Below are 18,260 nucleotides of genomic sequence, written 5' to 3'. Positions count from 1 at the left end.
GTCGATTTAAATATATAGCATATCCATCTCTTTCAAGCACTCTAAATATCACATATAGGCCTATTAAATGTCAAATTAATTGTAAAAAAAAAATGGGGCAATGGTCGCATGATGGAGCTGTTAGACAAAATATAACACCGGATTTGGCCGACAGGCAACCACTCTATCGTCAGTGGTGCTGATGAGAGTGATGCGAGTAAGGCTACCACTTTAATAACGTTGGCTTGGATCCGTGCAGACCACGCCCGGTGCTAAAGACGAGACCTGTCGCTGATGCTAAGCGTTCGGTATAGGCACGCTTCAATAACCTCTTCTCCTGCATCTCTCTCACTACAACAGCTGACCGTCTGGAGCCGGAGCCGCTTGGAATACTCTTAACATTTAAATTATAACGGACTGCATGGACATACTATTATACAAATGTTGGCCTATTCAAGTATATTTATTTGTTCGTGTGCTATTTGAAGCCAGCAAACTCTCCGAGATGTACATAACCATTTTGTTTTAAATCGAAATTGGCCTTAAGCAAAAAGCAGAACATTCTAATTCCTGCCAACTCTCAGTTTGTCCATTGCAAAAAAAAGAAGAGATTGTCGACATCAATAGGATTTATGTTAGATTAAATAGTCTAAGGCAAAAAGTAACTTGGTTTCAAAAATATATATTTTGCTTTTCGGAGGCACATCAGATTCCTTTCTCACAATGGCCGATGCTAGCGCAGAATGTAACATCAAGGTGCTATGTCGCTTCCGTCCTCTGAATCAGTCCGAAATTATCCGTGGAGACAAATTCATCCCCTTGTTCCAAGGAGATGACACCGTCAGTATCGCGGTAAGTTGTTATTTCTGCTCATTCTTCTTTGACAGATTTGTTGCCATTAATTTTAGTGATGATGATTATGATGATGATGCATCATCCAAAAAGGTGACGCAGGGGTTAGGCCTACATAGTGTCTTTACAAACCATTACACTACAAACATTAATACCCTCTGACTATTGGTCAAGTCTGGACACAGTTTCCCTGAAGTTCAGCCTTGTTGTATTGCCAGTAACTGATTTGATGAAACCATACAGACAATAATTATCATCCTCCTCCAGTCCTCACCATCATCAAGTTCTTACATCACTTTCAAGAGTTGATAGCTGTAGCCTACATTCAGTCAGATAAACAATGCAGTTCATTAATTAATGTTGCAGCATCAGTTTTCCGGAATAATAGTCAATTCACCTATTGCATGGATTCAAACCATTCAGGTAGTGGTAGACCCTAGTGTACCATAATAGGCTGTATGTATGTATAATTTCTGATCAGCCAACAAGGCTTAACCTATCGATTATTGGGAAAGAGCTCATTGCATGACCCGTGAGACAATAGCCCACTGGGCACAGACATCAGTTGAATGTCTAGTTTTGATTTACAATTGGTTGAGTTGTCAACTATCGTGAATTCAACGTTAAATTAACAAAAAATGTCACCATGTCATTGGATTTAGGTCAATCAGTTTTCCATGTTGTTTCAGCGTCCTCACATAGATTTTTTTGTGTCGAAATGACATGGAAACAAGTTGGTTGAATCTGTTTTTGCACAGTGGGATAGATCTGTCATCTCAAATAACACAGATCACTTAGCATGTCTTTATAGGGCTGTGGTGATCAGTTTCAGAAAGGACATCCAATGGGCTTGACATTTTCAAAGGCTCCGTCCCAAATGGCACTCTATTCATTATATAGTGTCCCATGGGCCCTGGACAAAAGTAGTACATTAAAGATGCACTATGCAGAAATCGCTCCACCATTTCCTGGTTGTTAAAATTTGTGTAGTTTGCCTAATTTCAGTTTATGCGACAAAACAGGCAAGTATAGTGTTGATAATCATTGTACCATAACCAAAAATATTGTATTTTCAGCTGTGAAGCTGGTGTACAAAACCCGAAAATAAAAGACAACGTTTAAGCATGAGAAACATAGAAATAGCGCACATAGAACATATCTACTGCGTATTAGATTTGCTTTCAATGAGAATGTAAGATTTATAACTCACATTTCTATATGAATTTAGTCGGGTCACCCAAAAAGTTACATATTGCAGCTTTAAAAGGGAATAAGGTGCATTTGGGATGCAACCCAGGCCATAAATATCAGACCGTTATATCAGACTGACTTAGAGATCACTTCATCAATATCTCATCTGGCTGGGGTTGGACTAATAGGCCTGGATTGATCTGATATCGATTGGTATGTCCCATGTCATTAATAACATGTAGACATTTTTGATCATATTTAAACTGTGCTTTGCTTTTGGAGCTAGATTTTTTTTAAAGGAGTGAAAAATAAAAGAAACTGTGATTCATCCATGAAGAGCATGCTAATGGCCATCAAAGGTGAGCATTTGCCCACTGAAGTCAGTTGCGACGCTGAACTGCAGTCAGGTCAAGACCCTGGTGAGGACGACGAGCACGCAGATGAGCTTCCCTGACAGTTTGTGCAGAAATTCTTTGGTTGTGCAAACACACAGTTTCATCAGCTGTCCGGGTGGCTGGTCTCAGATGATCCCGCAGATGAAAGAGCCAGATGTGGAGGTCCTGGTCTGGCGTTGTTACTACGGTTTTGATGCCGGTTGGACGTACTGACAAATTCTTTAAAACAACATTTGATGCAGCCTATTGTAGAGAAATCAACATACAATTCTCTGGCTAGCACTGCGATGCAGTGCCTTAGACCACTGCGCCCTCGGGAGGCCAATGTTTGTCCTGTTACACACAACTGTGTTTCTTGCATATCCCAACTCCCCCTGAAACACCCACAATTTGGGTTACAGTGGCAAGAAAAAGTACATGAACCCTTTGGAATATCTGGGAATTTCTGCATAAATTGGTCATCAAATTTGATCTGATCTTAATCTAAGTCACAGCAATAGACAAACATAGTGTGCTTTAAACTAAAAACACAAATTATTGGTTGGTTGGAAAAAGTATGTGAACCCCTAGGCTAATGACTTATCCAAAAGCTAATTGGAGTCAGGAGTCAGCAAACCTGGAGTCCAATCAATGAGACAAGATTGGAGATGTTGGTTAGAGCTGCATTGCCCTATAAAAAACATTTACAAAATTAGAGTTTTCTATTCACAAGAAGCATTGCCTGATGTGAATCATGCCTCGAAAAAAAGAGATCTCAGAAGACCTATGAATTGTTGACTTGCATAAAGCTGGAAAGGGTTACAAAAGTATCTCTAAAAGCCTTGATGTTCATCGGTCCACGGTAAGACAAATTGTCTATAAATAGAGAAAGTGTAGCACTGTTGCTACTCTCCCTAGGAGTGGCCGTCTTACAAAGATAACTGCAAGAGCACAGCGCAGAATGCTCAATGAGGTTAAGAAGAATCCTAGAATGTCAGCTACAGACTTACAGAAATGTCTGGAACATGTTAACATCTCTGTTGACGAGTCTACAATATGTAAACACTAAACAAGAATGGTGTTCATGGGAAGACACCACGGGAAAAAACACTGCTGTCCAAAAAAACCATAACACTGTGTGGAGAAAAATATCACAGCAAACCAACATCAAAACCTCATCACAACTGTAAAGTATGGTGGAGGGAGTATCATGGCTTGGGGCTGCTTTGTTGCCTCAGGGCCTAAACAGCTTGCTAACATCGACAGAAAAATTAATTCCCAAGGTTATCAAGACATTTTGCAGGAGAATGTTAGGCTGTCTGCCAATTGAAGCTCAACAGAAGTTGGGTGATTCAACAGGACAACCACCCAAAACACAGAAGTAAATCAACAACAGAATGGCTTCAACAGCAGAAAATACGCCTTCTGGAGTGGCCCAGTCAGAGTCCTGACCTCAACCTGATTGAGATGCTGTGGCATGACCTCGAGAGCAGTTCACACCAGACATCCCAAGAATACTGCTGAACTGAAACAGTTTTGTAAAGAGGAATGGTCCAAAATTCCTCCTGACCGTTGTGCAGGTCTGAGCCGCAACTACAGAAAACGGTTGATTGAGGTTATTGCTGCCAAAGGAGGGTCAACCAGTTATTAAATCCAAGGGTTTACATACTTTTCCCACCCTGCACTGTGAATGTTTACACGGTGTGTTCAATAAAGACATGAAAACATATAATTGTTTATGTTATTAGTTTAAGCAGACTGTGTTTGTCTATTGTTGTGACCTAGATGAAGATCAGATCAAATTTTATGACCAATATATGCAGAAATCCAGGTACTTCCGAAGGATTCACATACTTTTTCTTGACACTGTAACTGTCTTGCTCAAGGGCACAACAACAGATTTGTTGGATCCAGTATTCAAACCAGCAACGGGTTGGTTACTGGCCCAACGCTCTAACCTTGAGACTATCTTTCGCCCCTTATTTTACCGTGTTGCAGATCTTATCGTAATGTGAAGATCTTATCTTATAGTGTACTGAGTTTCTAACTTATCTTATTATAATGTGCTGTAGGCCTACATCATCATTCATGAATGGATGGTGAAACAGACAGGCTGAATGAGGACAATTTGATCACACAGCACAAATGCAAATGGTAGAATTTGCATTATTTACCCTAGAAAAAACAAGCCATTATAATTAGGCCTATATGTTTATATTACGTATCATTGTAAAAAATAACAAATAATAATTGAAATGCATTGTGTATACACAGATACATTTTTAGCCCCACCCATTCTACAAATACACAGTACTGTAAGCATTGTGTAAACCAAAGGCTGACAATACCAGAAAGATAATATCCAGGAAAATGTCTATTTAATTTAATTTCAAATGAATTCCAAGTACCACACACCCACTCTGTTCCTCTCATGCTTCTCCTGCAGGAAGCTATCCAAAGCACTTGTGGTCTTCCTGAAGCTTATTGCACTGGATGTGTGTTGTTGGTTGGGTATCATACAAATGCATGTGTGTATCCTATTCCCTCCACACATGTCTCAGACACTGGGATGGACCTCTTCTAGGGAATCTGTCAGTGAAAAGAGATAGAGAGTGAATGTGTGTGTGTGTGTGTGTGTGTGTGTGTGAGAGAGAGAGAGAGAGAGAGAGAGAGAGTGTGTAAGAAAGAGAGAGAAAGAAAGACTGTGTGTGTGTCAGTCAGTAAAGAGTAGTAGGGCTACGATACAGCCGTCAGATTAATTTAGGATTAGTAACATCACAGTAAACCAGAGACACACGGGACCAGTTGTGTGTGTCACAGCAAAGCCATCAGGCGGTTAGTGAAAACAAAAATCGACAGTGTTGCTTTGATGGTCTTAAAATTGTGGTGGATTTTCATTGTCATTGTTGGCCTTGCTACCTCCATTGTCCTGTGCGGGCTCAGTTGGTAAGACCATGATGCCACTAGCAAAGTAAAGATTGTGAGTCCTGACGGAATCACATAGGTCAATAATTTGGTTAATGTGCTGATGAGTCATGTCACTGGTGTTTCTCCAGTTCTTCATCAGCATACAGCAGCAGGGTAAATTGAATGGTGCCTGTGGGAACCGGCCGCTGTTCCTCTGGCAAGAATATTCTCATCTCAGCCTGGGGACAGTGGAGTATGCAGAGGGTGTACTCTGACTTGGGTATCTGAGTGTTCTTGTTATAGAAACAGGACATGTTTGTCCTCTACAAATAGAAGCAAGCTACTTTTTTGTCTGTTATAGATTATGGGAATATTATTTACATGCATGCTACGGTATCAACACTTAAATCGCTACTTATCATTGCGCACTTAGGTTTATTACAGGTGCTAGCTACAGAACTCACCATTGTGTTTTATATCAAAATGTGGGTTGGACTTCGCTGTCCGTGAGACTAGACCACATGCTCTCGTGTTTGTCTATAAAGCACTTCTGAATAAGCTACCTTCTTATTTATCATCACTCATCAATATTATAATTATAATTCCTAAAACCAGGTCTCAAGCATGAATTACACTTGAGGCCCATGTGTTTTCCACAGAGTTGGGTATGGCTGCCATTTCCTGTTATGCTCCTTGCCTATGGAAACGCCTGCAGACTAAACTTAAACTTGAGACTCTTGTCCCCCTGTCGACCATTTTAAATATTTATTGGAGGATTTTTATTTTTGTATTGCTTGTAACTGTTTCAGGTAATGCAAGTTCATGTGCTGTTAGTAGAATAACCTGTGTGTAAATGTAATCTGTTGCTGTATTTTTTTATGTTATCTGTGATGGTTTTGTTTGTCTTGTGTAGTTTCTTAATCATTGTACCTAAACTGTATGTGTAAACATGTATACGCAGGGCCCAGCTGTAAAAGAGGCCTTGGTCTCAGTCTGTGTTCCTTGTTGAAATAAAGGAATAAAAAAAATGAAAACAACGTGGTGTGTGTCACACACACACAGACAGAAGCATACATGCACACAGAGACAGATGCATGCACACGCTCAAACACACACACACACAAAAGAACGTCTGTGTTTTGGTTAGCATTGGGTCGTAGCGTGACACACAACTTTTTCACGCAATGGCTTGCCACAAGCATTCAACATAGCTCATGCTCAGACAGCAGCTCTCCTTGGTATTATCATGGCCTTGAATTACAGTGGGAGGTAGCGTTTCGATTTTGTGTCCATTTATTGAATAGTTTCTTGAATTGATTTGGTTTGGTTGGAATTGGTTTGTGATTGCTGTAGCTGTTGTTGCCATCATTATCTCACATAGGCTACACAAGGCCTGATGGGGGATGAAGACAAGTAGCTTCCTAAAACCACGTGAAATTGCAAACCTTGCCAGTGAATGTTACTGAAGAGTTTTTCAGTTCACCTTGCTGGCTGCTCAATCCTTGTCCCTAAGTGGAAGGCTCAGGGTTTTTCGATTTTAGTTTTTCTTCACAGGCTACGTTTATCCAGTGGCTTACATATAGCTTACTTCTATATTTCTCTTTGTATGCCACTGGCTTACATACTAGTATTTTTACCCTCCGCAGCGACAAATGCAGCGACTTCCGGAACCATAGTAGGTCACCAAAATACGAAGGCCAGGGTCTGATGGGAGCCTGAGTGGCAGGCAAGCCTGGAGGAATGGGTCTAATCAAGGACCACGAAGTGGACAGCGTCAGGCACAAACATTTGGTTATCTGGGCACCCCCCCAGGGTTCGGCTGGGACTGTTGCGCCTCCTGGACCTGTTTCCCTATTCCCCAGCTGAGTGCCATCACCAGGCACGAGATGGGAGGATGGTCCTGGGCTCCGGGGTGGTAGGCTCACCCTGCATATCTGGTTGGCTGGTTATTTCACAGTTAATTGTATTTGAGCAGCTATACCTATGGCACTTGAGGTTGCTGCAATTATAGTATACTACATTTACCATGTAGAATTATAATTTAAATGTATCCGTGTAGCAAAATAGAATGTAAGCTCGCAAGATTTGTACGAGGCTATGTTGCCTCTGCCAGGAGGCTGAAACTTGGTTGCAAGTGGATCTTCCAGCAAGACAATAACCCCTAACACACATCAAACTCCACAAAGAAATGTTTAATTGACCACAACATGATACTTTTGCAATGACCATCTCAGTGTCCGGACAGTCTATAAGCCAGATGAAGGATATCAAGGATCTGGAAAGATTCTGTGTGGAGGAATGGTCAAGATCCCTCCCAATGTGTTCTCCAATCTCATGAAACATTTTAGAAAAAGGCTCGGTGCTGTTAACCTCGCAATGGGAATTTTGTGGAACATTGAAAACAGTGGTGACAATCATTTTGACCCTTCTTTTTTAGATTTTAAGTATTACTTGTTCAACAAAGTCTATTTGTCTGAGCAATTGTACTAGTATAACATTTGCATACAATATAGCTCAGTATTTGTATCATTTATTTTATACAGTCTTCTTTGCTCATTTTTATCAAAGGGGGCAATAATTTTGGACCTGACTGTAGCTCAATAATACAATAATTCTCTCCCATTGCTTCAGAAATGTGAATTTATTTCTAATGTCATGCCCATGCAAACACCAGCAACCGATCTGAATGTCAATGAGCTACACCACAGAGAGAGCTTGTACCTTCTATAGCTCATGGAACGATGAAATAGTATGAATAAATAATGTTTCTAATGAAAATATGTCAATCATTATTTTAATATGTTGGTAACCCGTTGTATAAAAGTGATAATACCCTCGAAGCTGGTGTTTGGTGGATATATTGACACGGTTTGCTGTCCCGAGATGAAGGCATTATCACTTAAGCATCTGTTTAACTAGAGAGGAGATGTGTCAATAGTTTTTAATTAGGACATAGCGACATCCATCCTGTCACGGTTCACTGCCATTCTCACTCACTGCTCCAAGCAGGACAGAACAGAACTATAATTACCACAAGTGGGGAGGGAGGGAGGGATGGAGAGAGAGAGAGCGAGAGAACATTGAAGGGAAAGGCTGTCGTTAATAAGAGAGAGAGAGAAGACAAAAGGAGAAAGAAAAAGAGATTGAGGAAGCGAGACAGAGAGAGAGAACGGTCTCAGATACTGTACATAGAGAGAGAGGCTCAAAGGGAAAAGCTCATTAATTATTAGGTGCATGCTACTAACGACTAGGGGAGAAGAGTACCCTCAGAGATTGGTGTACCCATAGAGATAATGGAGTGGCTGCAGATCCCCGGACTAAAGATCCTGACGCTTCTGACATGTGCGGATCACGTTCTGGTCATCCGAAGACGTGGATGCCGTTTAAGGCTGCCCCTTGCACCTCTTTGATTCAGAGGGGTTGGGTTAAATGCGGAAGACACATTTCAGTTGAAGGCATTCAGTTGTACAACTGACTAGGTAATCCCCTTTCCCTTTCCTTTATTCTTTATTTTACACAGTCTCTGCTCTACTCTGCTCTACTGCAGGCTGCAGGCTACTCTGGCGAATGGTGCTCGAATGGTGATCTAAAGTTAGTTTAAAGCTGAACCAAGATCAAGATCACATAATGATAATATTCTACATAACAGAACCGAATATAATAGTGTAGTATAGTATTACTGTCAGACAAAAACACTGCATTTTTCTCTAATGTGGCCAAAACTCAACAGTGCGTGCCACTAGGGAAAATACACAGGTTGGCTATGCTCAGTGATGTAGTGGAGGGTAAACTCACCTTTTTATTTGTGAAATAGTGTTTACTCACCTTTACTCACGCTCGACTCCTGCCGTTTCAACACACAAACAAAAAAAACCTGACTCTTGGAGAATGAATGTACAACTGGTAAATAGTCGCTGATATTTCAGTCAGGTGGATAGCTAGTTAATGTTAGCTAGTTAGCTCAAGGGCTCTGGCTACTGTTAGCCAGCTAGCTAGGTAGAACTAGCTAACTAGAAGGTTGAAGTTAGAAGCTAATGTTAAATGGAGCCTGACCTCGGCAGTAGCTGTAATCTGAAATTCTCATTACAGAGAGTAGTGAGAGCGACAGTGGTGAGACAGGCTGCAATGTAGGAGGCAAAGGAGACAAAAAGAGAGGAAGCAAGCAGAGAGAGATGTTAGTAGTACGGTGGTTCCCAAACCTGGAGTCATGTAATTCCCAAACCTGGAGTCATGTAATTCCCAAACCTGGAGTCATGTAATTAAAATGGGAGTCCCTGGGAGAATGTGTCCTCTTATCAAATGCATATAATATATATATATATATTTATACATTTGATAAGAGGACACATTCTCCCAGCGAATCCCATTTTAATTACTTATATATATATATATATACTGTACCTGTTAGTTAGCATGCGGGATCATCTGAGTCCAGCCAACCGGACAGCTGATTAAACTGGGTGTGCTGGGTTTGCTCAACCAAAGAATTTCTGCACAAACTGTCAAAAACTGTCTCAGGGAAGCTCATCTGCGTGCTCGTCGTCCTCACCAGAGTCTTGACCTGACTGCAGTTTTTCTGTTGTAGCCGCCTTCAGTTGGCAAATGTTTACTTTCGATGGACACTGGCACGCTGGAGAAGTGTGCTCTTCACGGATGAATCACGGTTTCAACTGATGTCTGACAGTGTGTATGGCGTCTTGTGGGCGAGCGGTTTGCTGATGTCAATGTGGTGAACAGAGTGCCCCATGGCGGAAGTGGGGTTATGGTATGGGCAGGCATAAGCTACGGATAATGAACATAATTTCAATTTGCATGCAATTTGGGCTAAAAATAAGTATGCTCCATAAGACTGTTCTTTCTGGGGGTATTTCTTGTGCCCATTTCTCTCTTTTATGTCACAACTCTGTTCTGATGTCTGGTTATGCCAAGGGGAACCCTTACATGTATATAGACTCCCCTTTTTTTTCTACTGTGTTATTGACTTGTTAATTGTTTACTCCATGTGTAACTCTGTGCTGTCTGTTCACACTGCTATGCTTTATCTTGGCCAGGTCGCAGTTGCAAATGAGAACTTGTTCTCAACTAGCCTACCTGGTTAAATAAAGGTGAAAAATAAAAAATAAAAATACATCATTCCCTGTCTGTCTGTGGTGTCCTCTGAGGGCATCTAGCTTAAATATCCATATCAGAGCACATGCACACACATGTGCATGATGTGATGCATACACACACCCCTGGACTCAGAAGAACTGATAGTGGAACATGAGTCAGATGAGTATCTGCAGGCGGAATTGGGTCATTCTCTTTCTGTCTCAATGTTTGAGATCACCCCTGAGATGCATGGCTTAAGCCAGATGTACACTGCACGATTGTCAAAATCCTAACATCACTAATCCTCTCACATTAAACAACCGTCTTTCCTGTTGTTCTTTTGTCTTACCAACGTAGTGGTGCTCACACTAAACGATGTGGCAGAGACGGTCACACGCGATTCTTCACTTGGTCTTGAGGATTCTAGATACCATGTTGTCTCGCGAAAACAATGATGTGATGATGTGATTAGATTTAACATGGCTACAGCGAGCTCTGCTCAAAGCAGCCTCAAATGTTTTCCGTCAGACTTTCACGCTTGCCGAGTTGAAACATCTAGCCAACATTTTGAATTGAATAACATTGCTTGTGAACTTCAGAGCTGTAACGATTTGGCACTTTGGCTTAGTTTAAAGGCAAGTACAAAAGCATACTAGGAGTAGTCATCGCTCCTTCCTGAGAGTCTACACGTTATGTGTGATGTGATACAATGTAATCATCTCACTGGTTTCTTCTCTGGCGAGCTCTCATTGGCTATTGGTCATCACCGTTCTCAAAACTTGTCGTTGCACATCTCACACTACAAGAGCATTGCAGATTAAATCAAGCATGTTTGAAAATATCGGGACATCTGGTACTGCTCAAAGACGAGATCGATAGCCCTCAGATTGCGTCTCTGACCCGTTCACATTAAACAAGCATCGGTGGTTGGCCGAGCGCCCCGATTAGTCAACAACATGGGGATTTTGACTCCGATCTCAAAAACTTGTCTGGGACAGCTAAATCGGGGCCAAAATCTTGTAGCGTACACCGGCTTTAAGCTTCTTGGCAACAACAACAACCCAGTATTTCTCACTCTTTTTTACCACTCCTCCTCCTCTCTATCCCTCCCTCTCTCCTCCTTGTTCTGGATGTTCCCCTTGCCTAATAAGCAAATCCTTTACTGCAGACTGAAGCAAATCCCTATCTGTAGGCGGAATTCAATCTGTTTATGTCCTGATGTTTCAGATTCCTTTTGAGATTCTTAGCTTCTTGACAAGAACAACGCGGTCACCCATTTCCTCTTAACCTCCTCTCCTTCCCTCTTTCCCTAACGCTCTTCTCCTCTTCCTTGATGTTCCTCTTGCCTAATAATCAAATCCTTTACCAAATGTAGTTAAAGTGGGAGATACTATATCTTCGGGCTGGCTGAATTAAATCTGTTTCTGAATTAAATCTTTCCTAATGTTTGAGATCTCTTGAGATGCTTTGCTTCTTGGCAACAACAACGCGGTAGCCTATTTCTCTCTTTTTTTCTACCTCTCCTCCTTCTCTTTATCCCTCCCTCTCTCCTCCTTTTCTCTATTGCTCCCTCAATTTCTGGTTAATTTAATTATCTGCCTCGTTCTTTTATGAAAGTGATTCTGTGTAACAGTGTTCACCTTTAATGAATATAATACTGCTCACTCAACTAGGGCTCTGTGTAAATTTCAAAGATTACGATATTCTGTTCCAACACATTTAGCTGGCGGCATTAGCATATTAATGTTGATGTAACACTATTGATTATAACACACACACACACACACACACACACTCACTCACTCACTCACTCACTCACTCACTCACTCACTCACTCACTCACTCACTCACTATGGGGTGAATATGGTTGTAGCACATTTATTTACCCTCACTGTCTTGTTCTGGTATGATTTATGATCAACCACCATATGTACTGTAGTCACAAATGGGGCTTACATTAATGGTATAATATGATACAGCTTGTTAGCTTCTGATGTCGGTTTGGTCTATCCATGCATGAAAAGTGTGGCCTATCCCATCTGTAGCTCGCTATCCATTTTTTTTCCTGCTGCTGCAATCTGTGTTAATGTAGCTTGGAATCCTGAGTATCAGTTTGTATTGCCCACTATTATATTATTTCAGTGTAGTGAAACAGTATAATAGTGAAACAAAGATATATTTAGTTGGGATTCCAGGCTATATCAACACACTTCATTGAAACAATTGAGGGGTATTACACTTGGATTCCAGGCTAGGCTAGTGTCGATGATCCATTATAGAAGGGCTTGGATTTCTGGATAAGAGCAAGAGGTTGGCTAGATTAGATCTCTCTAGCTAGCAAATACAGGGCCAGTGTGTTCACAAACAGAGATTTTCTGTAGGTTTGGCTTCTCCGTGCTTGTAAACTGTAGCTACCACATAGAATGTATATTTTCTGCTTTAATCTGATCTTGTTGATCCAATATAAAAGGGCTTGGAGCTCTAGCCAAGAGCAAGAGATTGGCTTTTATTTTATAATTTATTTCAGCTTTATTTAACCAGGTAGGCAAGTTGAGAACAATTTCTCATTTACATTTGCAACCTGGCCAAGATAAAGCAAAGCAGTTCGACACATACAACAACACAGAGTTACACATGGAGTAAAACAAATATACAGTCAATAATAATACAGTAGAAAAATAAGTCTATATACAATGTGAGCAAATGAGATGAGATAAGGAAGGTAAAGGCAAAATAAATGCCATGGTGGCGAAGTAAATACAATATAGCAAGTGAAACACTGGAATGGTAGATTTGCCGTGGAAGAATGTGCAAAGTAGAGATAGAAATAATGGGGTACAAAGGAGCAAAATAAATAAGTAAATAAATACAGTAGGGGGAGAGGTAGTTGTTTGGGCTAAATTGTAGATGGGCTAGGTACAGGAGCAGTAATCTGTGAGCTGCTCTGACAGCTGGTGCTTAAAGCTAGTGAGGGAGATAAGTGTTTCCAGTTTCAGAGATTTTTGTAGTTCGTTCCAGTCATTGGCAGCAGAGAACTGGAAGGAGAGGCGGCCAAAGGAAGAATTGATTTTGGGGGTGACCAGAGAGATATATATCTGCTGGAGTGCGTGCTACAGGTGGGTGCTGCTATGGTGACCAGCGAGCTGAGATAAGGGGGGACTTTACCTAGCAGGGCCTTGTAGATGACCTGGAGCCAGTGGGTTTGGCGATGAATATGAAGCGAGGGCCAGCCAACGAGAGCGTACAGGTCGCAGTGGTGGGTAGTATATGGGGCTTTGGTGACAAAATGGATGGCACTGTGATAGACTGCATCCAATTTATTGAGTAGGGTATGGGAGGCTATTTTGTTGCTGTGGGGTGTGCAGTGCTGTTGACCGGGGTAGGGGTAGCCAGGTGGAAAGCATGGCCAGCCGCAGAAAAATGCTTATTGAAATTCTCAAATTATGGTGGATTTATCGGTGGTGACAATGTTTCCTATCCTCAGTGCAGTGGGCAGCTGGGAGGAGGTGTTCTTATTCTCCATGGACTTTACAGTGTCCCAGAACTTTTTTGAGTTTGTGTTGCAGGAAGCAATTTTCTGCTTGAAAAATCTAGCCTTGGCTTTTCTAACTGCCTGTGTATATTGGTTTCTATCTTCCCTGAAAAGTTGCATATCACGGGGGCTGTTCGATGCTTATGCAGAACACCATAGGATGTTTTTGTGTTGGTTAAGGGCAGTCAGGTCTGGAAAGAATCAAGGGCTATATATGTTCCTGGTTCTAAATATCTTGAATGGGGCATGCTTATTTAAGATGGTGAGGAAGGCATTTAACTACTGACGGGATGAGATCAATATCCTTCCAGGATACCCCGGCCAGGTCGATTAGAAAGGCCTGTTCGCTGAAGTGTTTCAGGGAGCGTTTGACAGTGATAAGTGGAGGTCGTTTGACCGCTGACCTATTACAGATGCAGGCAACGAGGCAGTGATCACTGAGACCCTGATTGAAAACAGCAGAGGTGTATTTGGAGGGCAAGTTGGTCAGGATAATATCTATGAGGGTGCCCATGTTTATGGATTTCGAGTTGTACCTGGTGGGTTGCTTGATAATTTGTGTGAGATTGAAGACACCTAGCTTAGATTGTAGGACTGCCGGGGTGTTAAGCATATCCCAGTTAAGGTCACCTAGCAGAACGAACTCTGAAGATAGATGGGGTGCAATCAATTCACATATGGTGTCCAGGGCATAGCTGGGAGCTGAGGGAGGTCTATAACAGGCGGAAACAGAGAAAGACTTATTTCTGGAGAGATTCATTTTTAATATTAGAAGCTCGAACTGTTTGGGCATAGACCTGGAAAGAATGACAGAACTTTGCAGGCTTCCTCCCCCTTTGGCAGTTCTATCTTGACAGAAAATGCTGTAGTTGGGAATGGAAATGTCGGAATTTTTGGTGGCCTTCCTTAGCCAGGATTCAGACATGGCAAGGACATCAAGGTTGGCAGAGTGTGCTAAAGCAGTGAGTATAACAAACTTAGGGAGGAGGCTTCTGATGTTAACATGCATGAAACCAAGGCTTTTTTTGGTTACAGAAGTCAACAAATGAGAGTGCTTGGGGACACGCGGGGCCTGGGTTAACCTCCACATCACCCGAGGAACAGAGGAGGAGTAGGATGAGGGTACGGCTAAAGGCTATCAAAACTGGCCGTCTAGTGCGTTGGGGACAGAGAATAAAAGGAGCAGATTTCTGGTTGTGATAGAATAGATTGAGGGCATCATGTACAGACATGGGTATGGTGGGTTGCGGGTACAGTGGAGGTAAACCCAGGTACCGAGTGATGATAAGAGAGGGTTCATCTCTGGACTGGCTAGTTATGCTGGGTGAGGTCATCACATGTGTGGGAGGTGGGACAAAGGAGGTATCTTGAGTGGGACTTGAGGTTCCGCAGTAAACTAAGACAATAATAACTATCCTAAACAACAGTGTGCAAGGCATATTGACATTTTGGAGAGACATAAAGCGAGGCATAAAGCAATCACAGGTGTTGATTGGGAGAGCTAGCTAAGGCAACAACGGGTAAGACAACAGCTAATCAGCTAAGACAATAACAACAGGTAAAATGGTGATGAATGGGCAGAGAGGGTTGGTTAACTACCCACAGGGCCTTAGTTGGGGCTGAGAGATAAATAAACAAAATGGAGTCCCATGATTAATGAACAGTCCAGCAGGCATCGGTTATGTAGCCAAGTGATCATAGGGTCCAGTGAACAGCAATAGATGGAGTAGTTGTTAGTTGTTACTACGCTTGCACATGGGAGACACAGCGTTTAAAGTTATCAGGCTGGGGTAAGTAGAAGCGTCTGCTCCGACGTCCGGCGAAGGCCGGTTACAGCGGATAGAGTTAAGTCGGCAGATCAGTCGTGGTGGTACGGCGGGGTGCTGTGTCAACAAAGGGTCCAGACCAGACAGCGAAAGAGGTAATTGTAGTTGTAGTCATTTCGTTTGCTAGCCGGGAGATGCGCCTGGCTCGCGGCTATCTGGTGCTAGCTTCGGGGCAGGGGCGTTAGTCACTATAGCCATTCGGTAGCAGCGATGATCTGATGCACAGGTCCAGAGCTTACGACAAGGATCCGGTGGAGTGGTGGATTCTAGCCATGTTGGGGTAGAGTCCGGAAGGCATCGGCGGAGTAGCCGGGGGATCACAGAGTAGGCCGGGAGGTGGGCCTGGCTCAGGGCTAGCTTCGGGGCTGCGTCACTCGGTGGCAGCTAGCAAGCTGTGATGATCAGGAATAATGCTCCAGGGTTTATGGCAGGAATCCGGCATTGTAGTGGAGAAAACAGTCCGATGCTGGTGAGTATTATCCAGGCTAAAAAAATGGCTGGTGTCTGTGCAGAAGGAAAGGCCGCCAGCAGTGGCTAACAATGACTAAATAGCTAGTAGCTAATTAGCTGGCTAGCTTCTCATGGAGGTTCTGGCTATAAGGTCTAAAAAAATAATTGCAGATCCGTGTCACATTGGGTGAGGCGGGTTACTGGAAGGTATATTGAATGTAAAAATGGAAAGAGATTGAAAATAAATTGAAATATATACAAAAAAAGACTAAAAATACAAAAGTACACGAGAGGACTACAAACCACTTCTGCACTGCTACGTCATCTTGGACATGAAGTAGCACACCCAACTACCTCATCCCCTTATTGTTTTTTTCCCTCCTTTGCACCCCAGTATCTCTACTTGCACATTCATCTTCTGTACTTTCTATCACTCCAGTGTTTAATTGCTAAATTGTAATTATTTCACCACTATGGCCTATTTATTGCCTTACCTCCCTAATCTTACTACATTTGCACACACTGTATATAGATTTTTCTATTGTGTTATTGACCGTCATTCAGTTGTCCAGGCTGGTGGATCTAGGCAGTAACATAGACAGACGTTAATAACGCACAACACTCACTCATCATTACATTTCTTTCCCAAATGAGTGGCGTTGTGGCACTAACTAGTGGTTGTATGGGGAAGTTGTTTGTGGCTCTATCACTTCCTAAGTGTCAAATCAAATTAAACAAAAATGAATTAAAATACAAACAAAAGATATACCTTAATCATCTAATGGACTATATTCTATATATGTCCACGGTCTTGGCTAAATCACTCTATCATGGCATTTTGTCTAATGTCATATTTAGGGCAATCCTACTTAGCAGTGTGTTGCTTAGGATAGTGCCTTGTACAGTGCTGCACGTAGTCTTTCCCCCCACACATTCATCATAGGTCTAGGCTAGTATTCTCCCCCATTTCTGTCTCGGGACTCCCCACCAGTGGTTGATGTTGGATTCCAAGGCACCAACGAAAAGGTCGGACCCTTTGTACAAATTGTCAGCAGCCACTTTGTTAGTCGATTGGCTGTCACCTTTCAACCAAATCTCCTGGTGGCCTGCCAGTCACCACAGCGTCTGTGTGTGGTAACCATTCCAGTACCTGCAAACTGAGATGAGGATATATTTCCGCTATATCGCACAGTGTTTCACCAGTGGGAGTCATCAGATCAGTGGCGGGACTGATGCCGTTATTCCTATAGAAAGGGGTTTCAGTCTCTCTCAAATCGGGAAAATGTATCATCGGAAGCAGATTCCACTCTTCACGTTGATGCTATGTTTCCTGAGATGGCCGCGGTGCTTGCAGAAGTGTCTGAAGGACAAGGGAAGTTAATCCTAGCTACAGTATTCCATGACTCCACGGAGGAGGGAAGTTGCTCACTCACAGAGACTGCATGATCGAAATCATGAAAATAATAGTCAATCCGGTTGGCTGATTGTCCGGGAAATCCACAACTAGTCATGGTGACTCACCTTTTTCCTCTTTGCTCAAATTGTTTGCACTTTTGTACGTCTCTTAGCAGAGCTTCTAGAGAGCATCGTCATTGAACCCTTTGTTACCCTTGGAGATTTTGTCAAGGCGTTCTGTGCCAAGTGCGCAGAGAGGGTTGGCTTCATCCTCTGGGGAATTGTGGGCCGAAAGGCCAAGAGGAGAAGCCAAGCTTTGGCTTTGATTGCAAGGAAGTGCCATATTACTCTGTGCCGAATGGCCAAGAGGAGAAGACTGAGGGACACCTGAGAGAGGTAAAAGTCTAAAACCTTCTGTCGTCTTCACTCCTTTGTGTAACGAGCACTGGTTGTGAGCTTGGTTGCTTGGTTGATTAGTCACGCTGTAGCACATGACTGTTCTGGAATTCCTCCAGATGGTGCCTAAGGGTGGTATTCTGCTGCATCGCAGAGTCTACTTGGGCGCACAGAGTACTTATTTTAGACACGTGGGTGTCGCACTTGCTCCATTCGATTTCATACTTATCTGTCATGGTTTGCAGGTAGAGGTCTTGAGTGCGGAGT

At 42.5% G+C, this 18,260-nt stretch overlaps 1 protein-coding gene across 1 annotated transcript in view; it reads left to right on the top strand.

Moving 5' to 3' along the window:
- The first annotated feature begins 235 nt into the window (after positions 1 to 235).
- LOC112254142 (kinesin heavy chain-like) overlaps positions 236 to 18,260 on the top strand; it is a 126,124-nt gene continuing 108,099 nt past the window's right edge. The window contains exon 1 of the mRNA XM_042324177.1: positions 236 to 831. Within this exon, the coding sequence (XP_042180111.1) occupies positions 703 to 831 (129 nt within the window). The 5' untranslated portion in view covers positions 236 to 702. The remainder of the gene's footprint in view (positions 832 to 18,260) is intronic.

The sequence above is a fragment of the Oncorhynchus tshawytscha genome, linkage group LG07 (assembly GCF_018296145.1).
Source record: "Oncorhynchus tshawytscha isolate Ot180627B linkage group LG07, Otsh_v2.0, whole genome shotgun sequence".
NCBI classification, from domain to species: Eukaryota; Metazoa; Chordata; class Actinopteri; order Salmoniformes; family Salmonidae; genus Oncorhynchus; species Oncorhynchus tshawytscha.
This window is presented reverse-complemented; position numbering and strand designations above follow the sequence as displayed.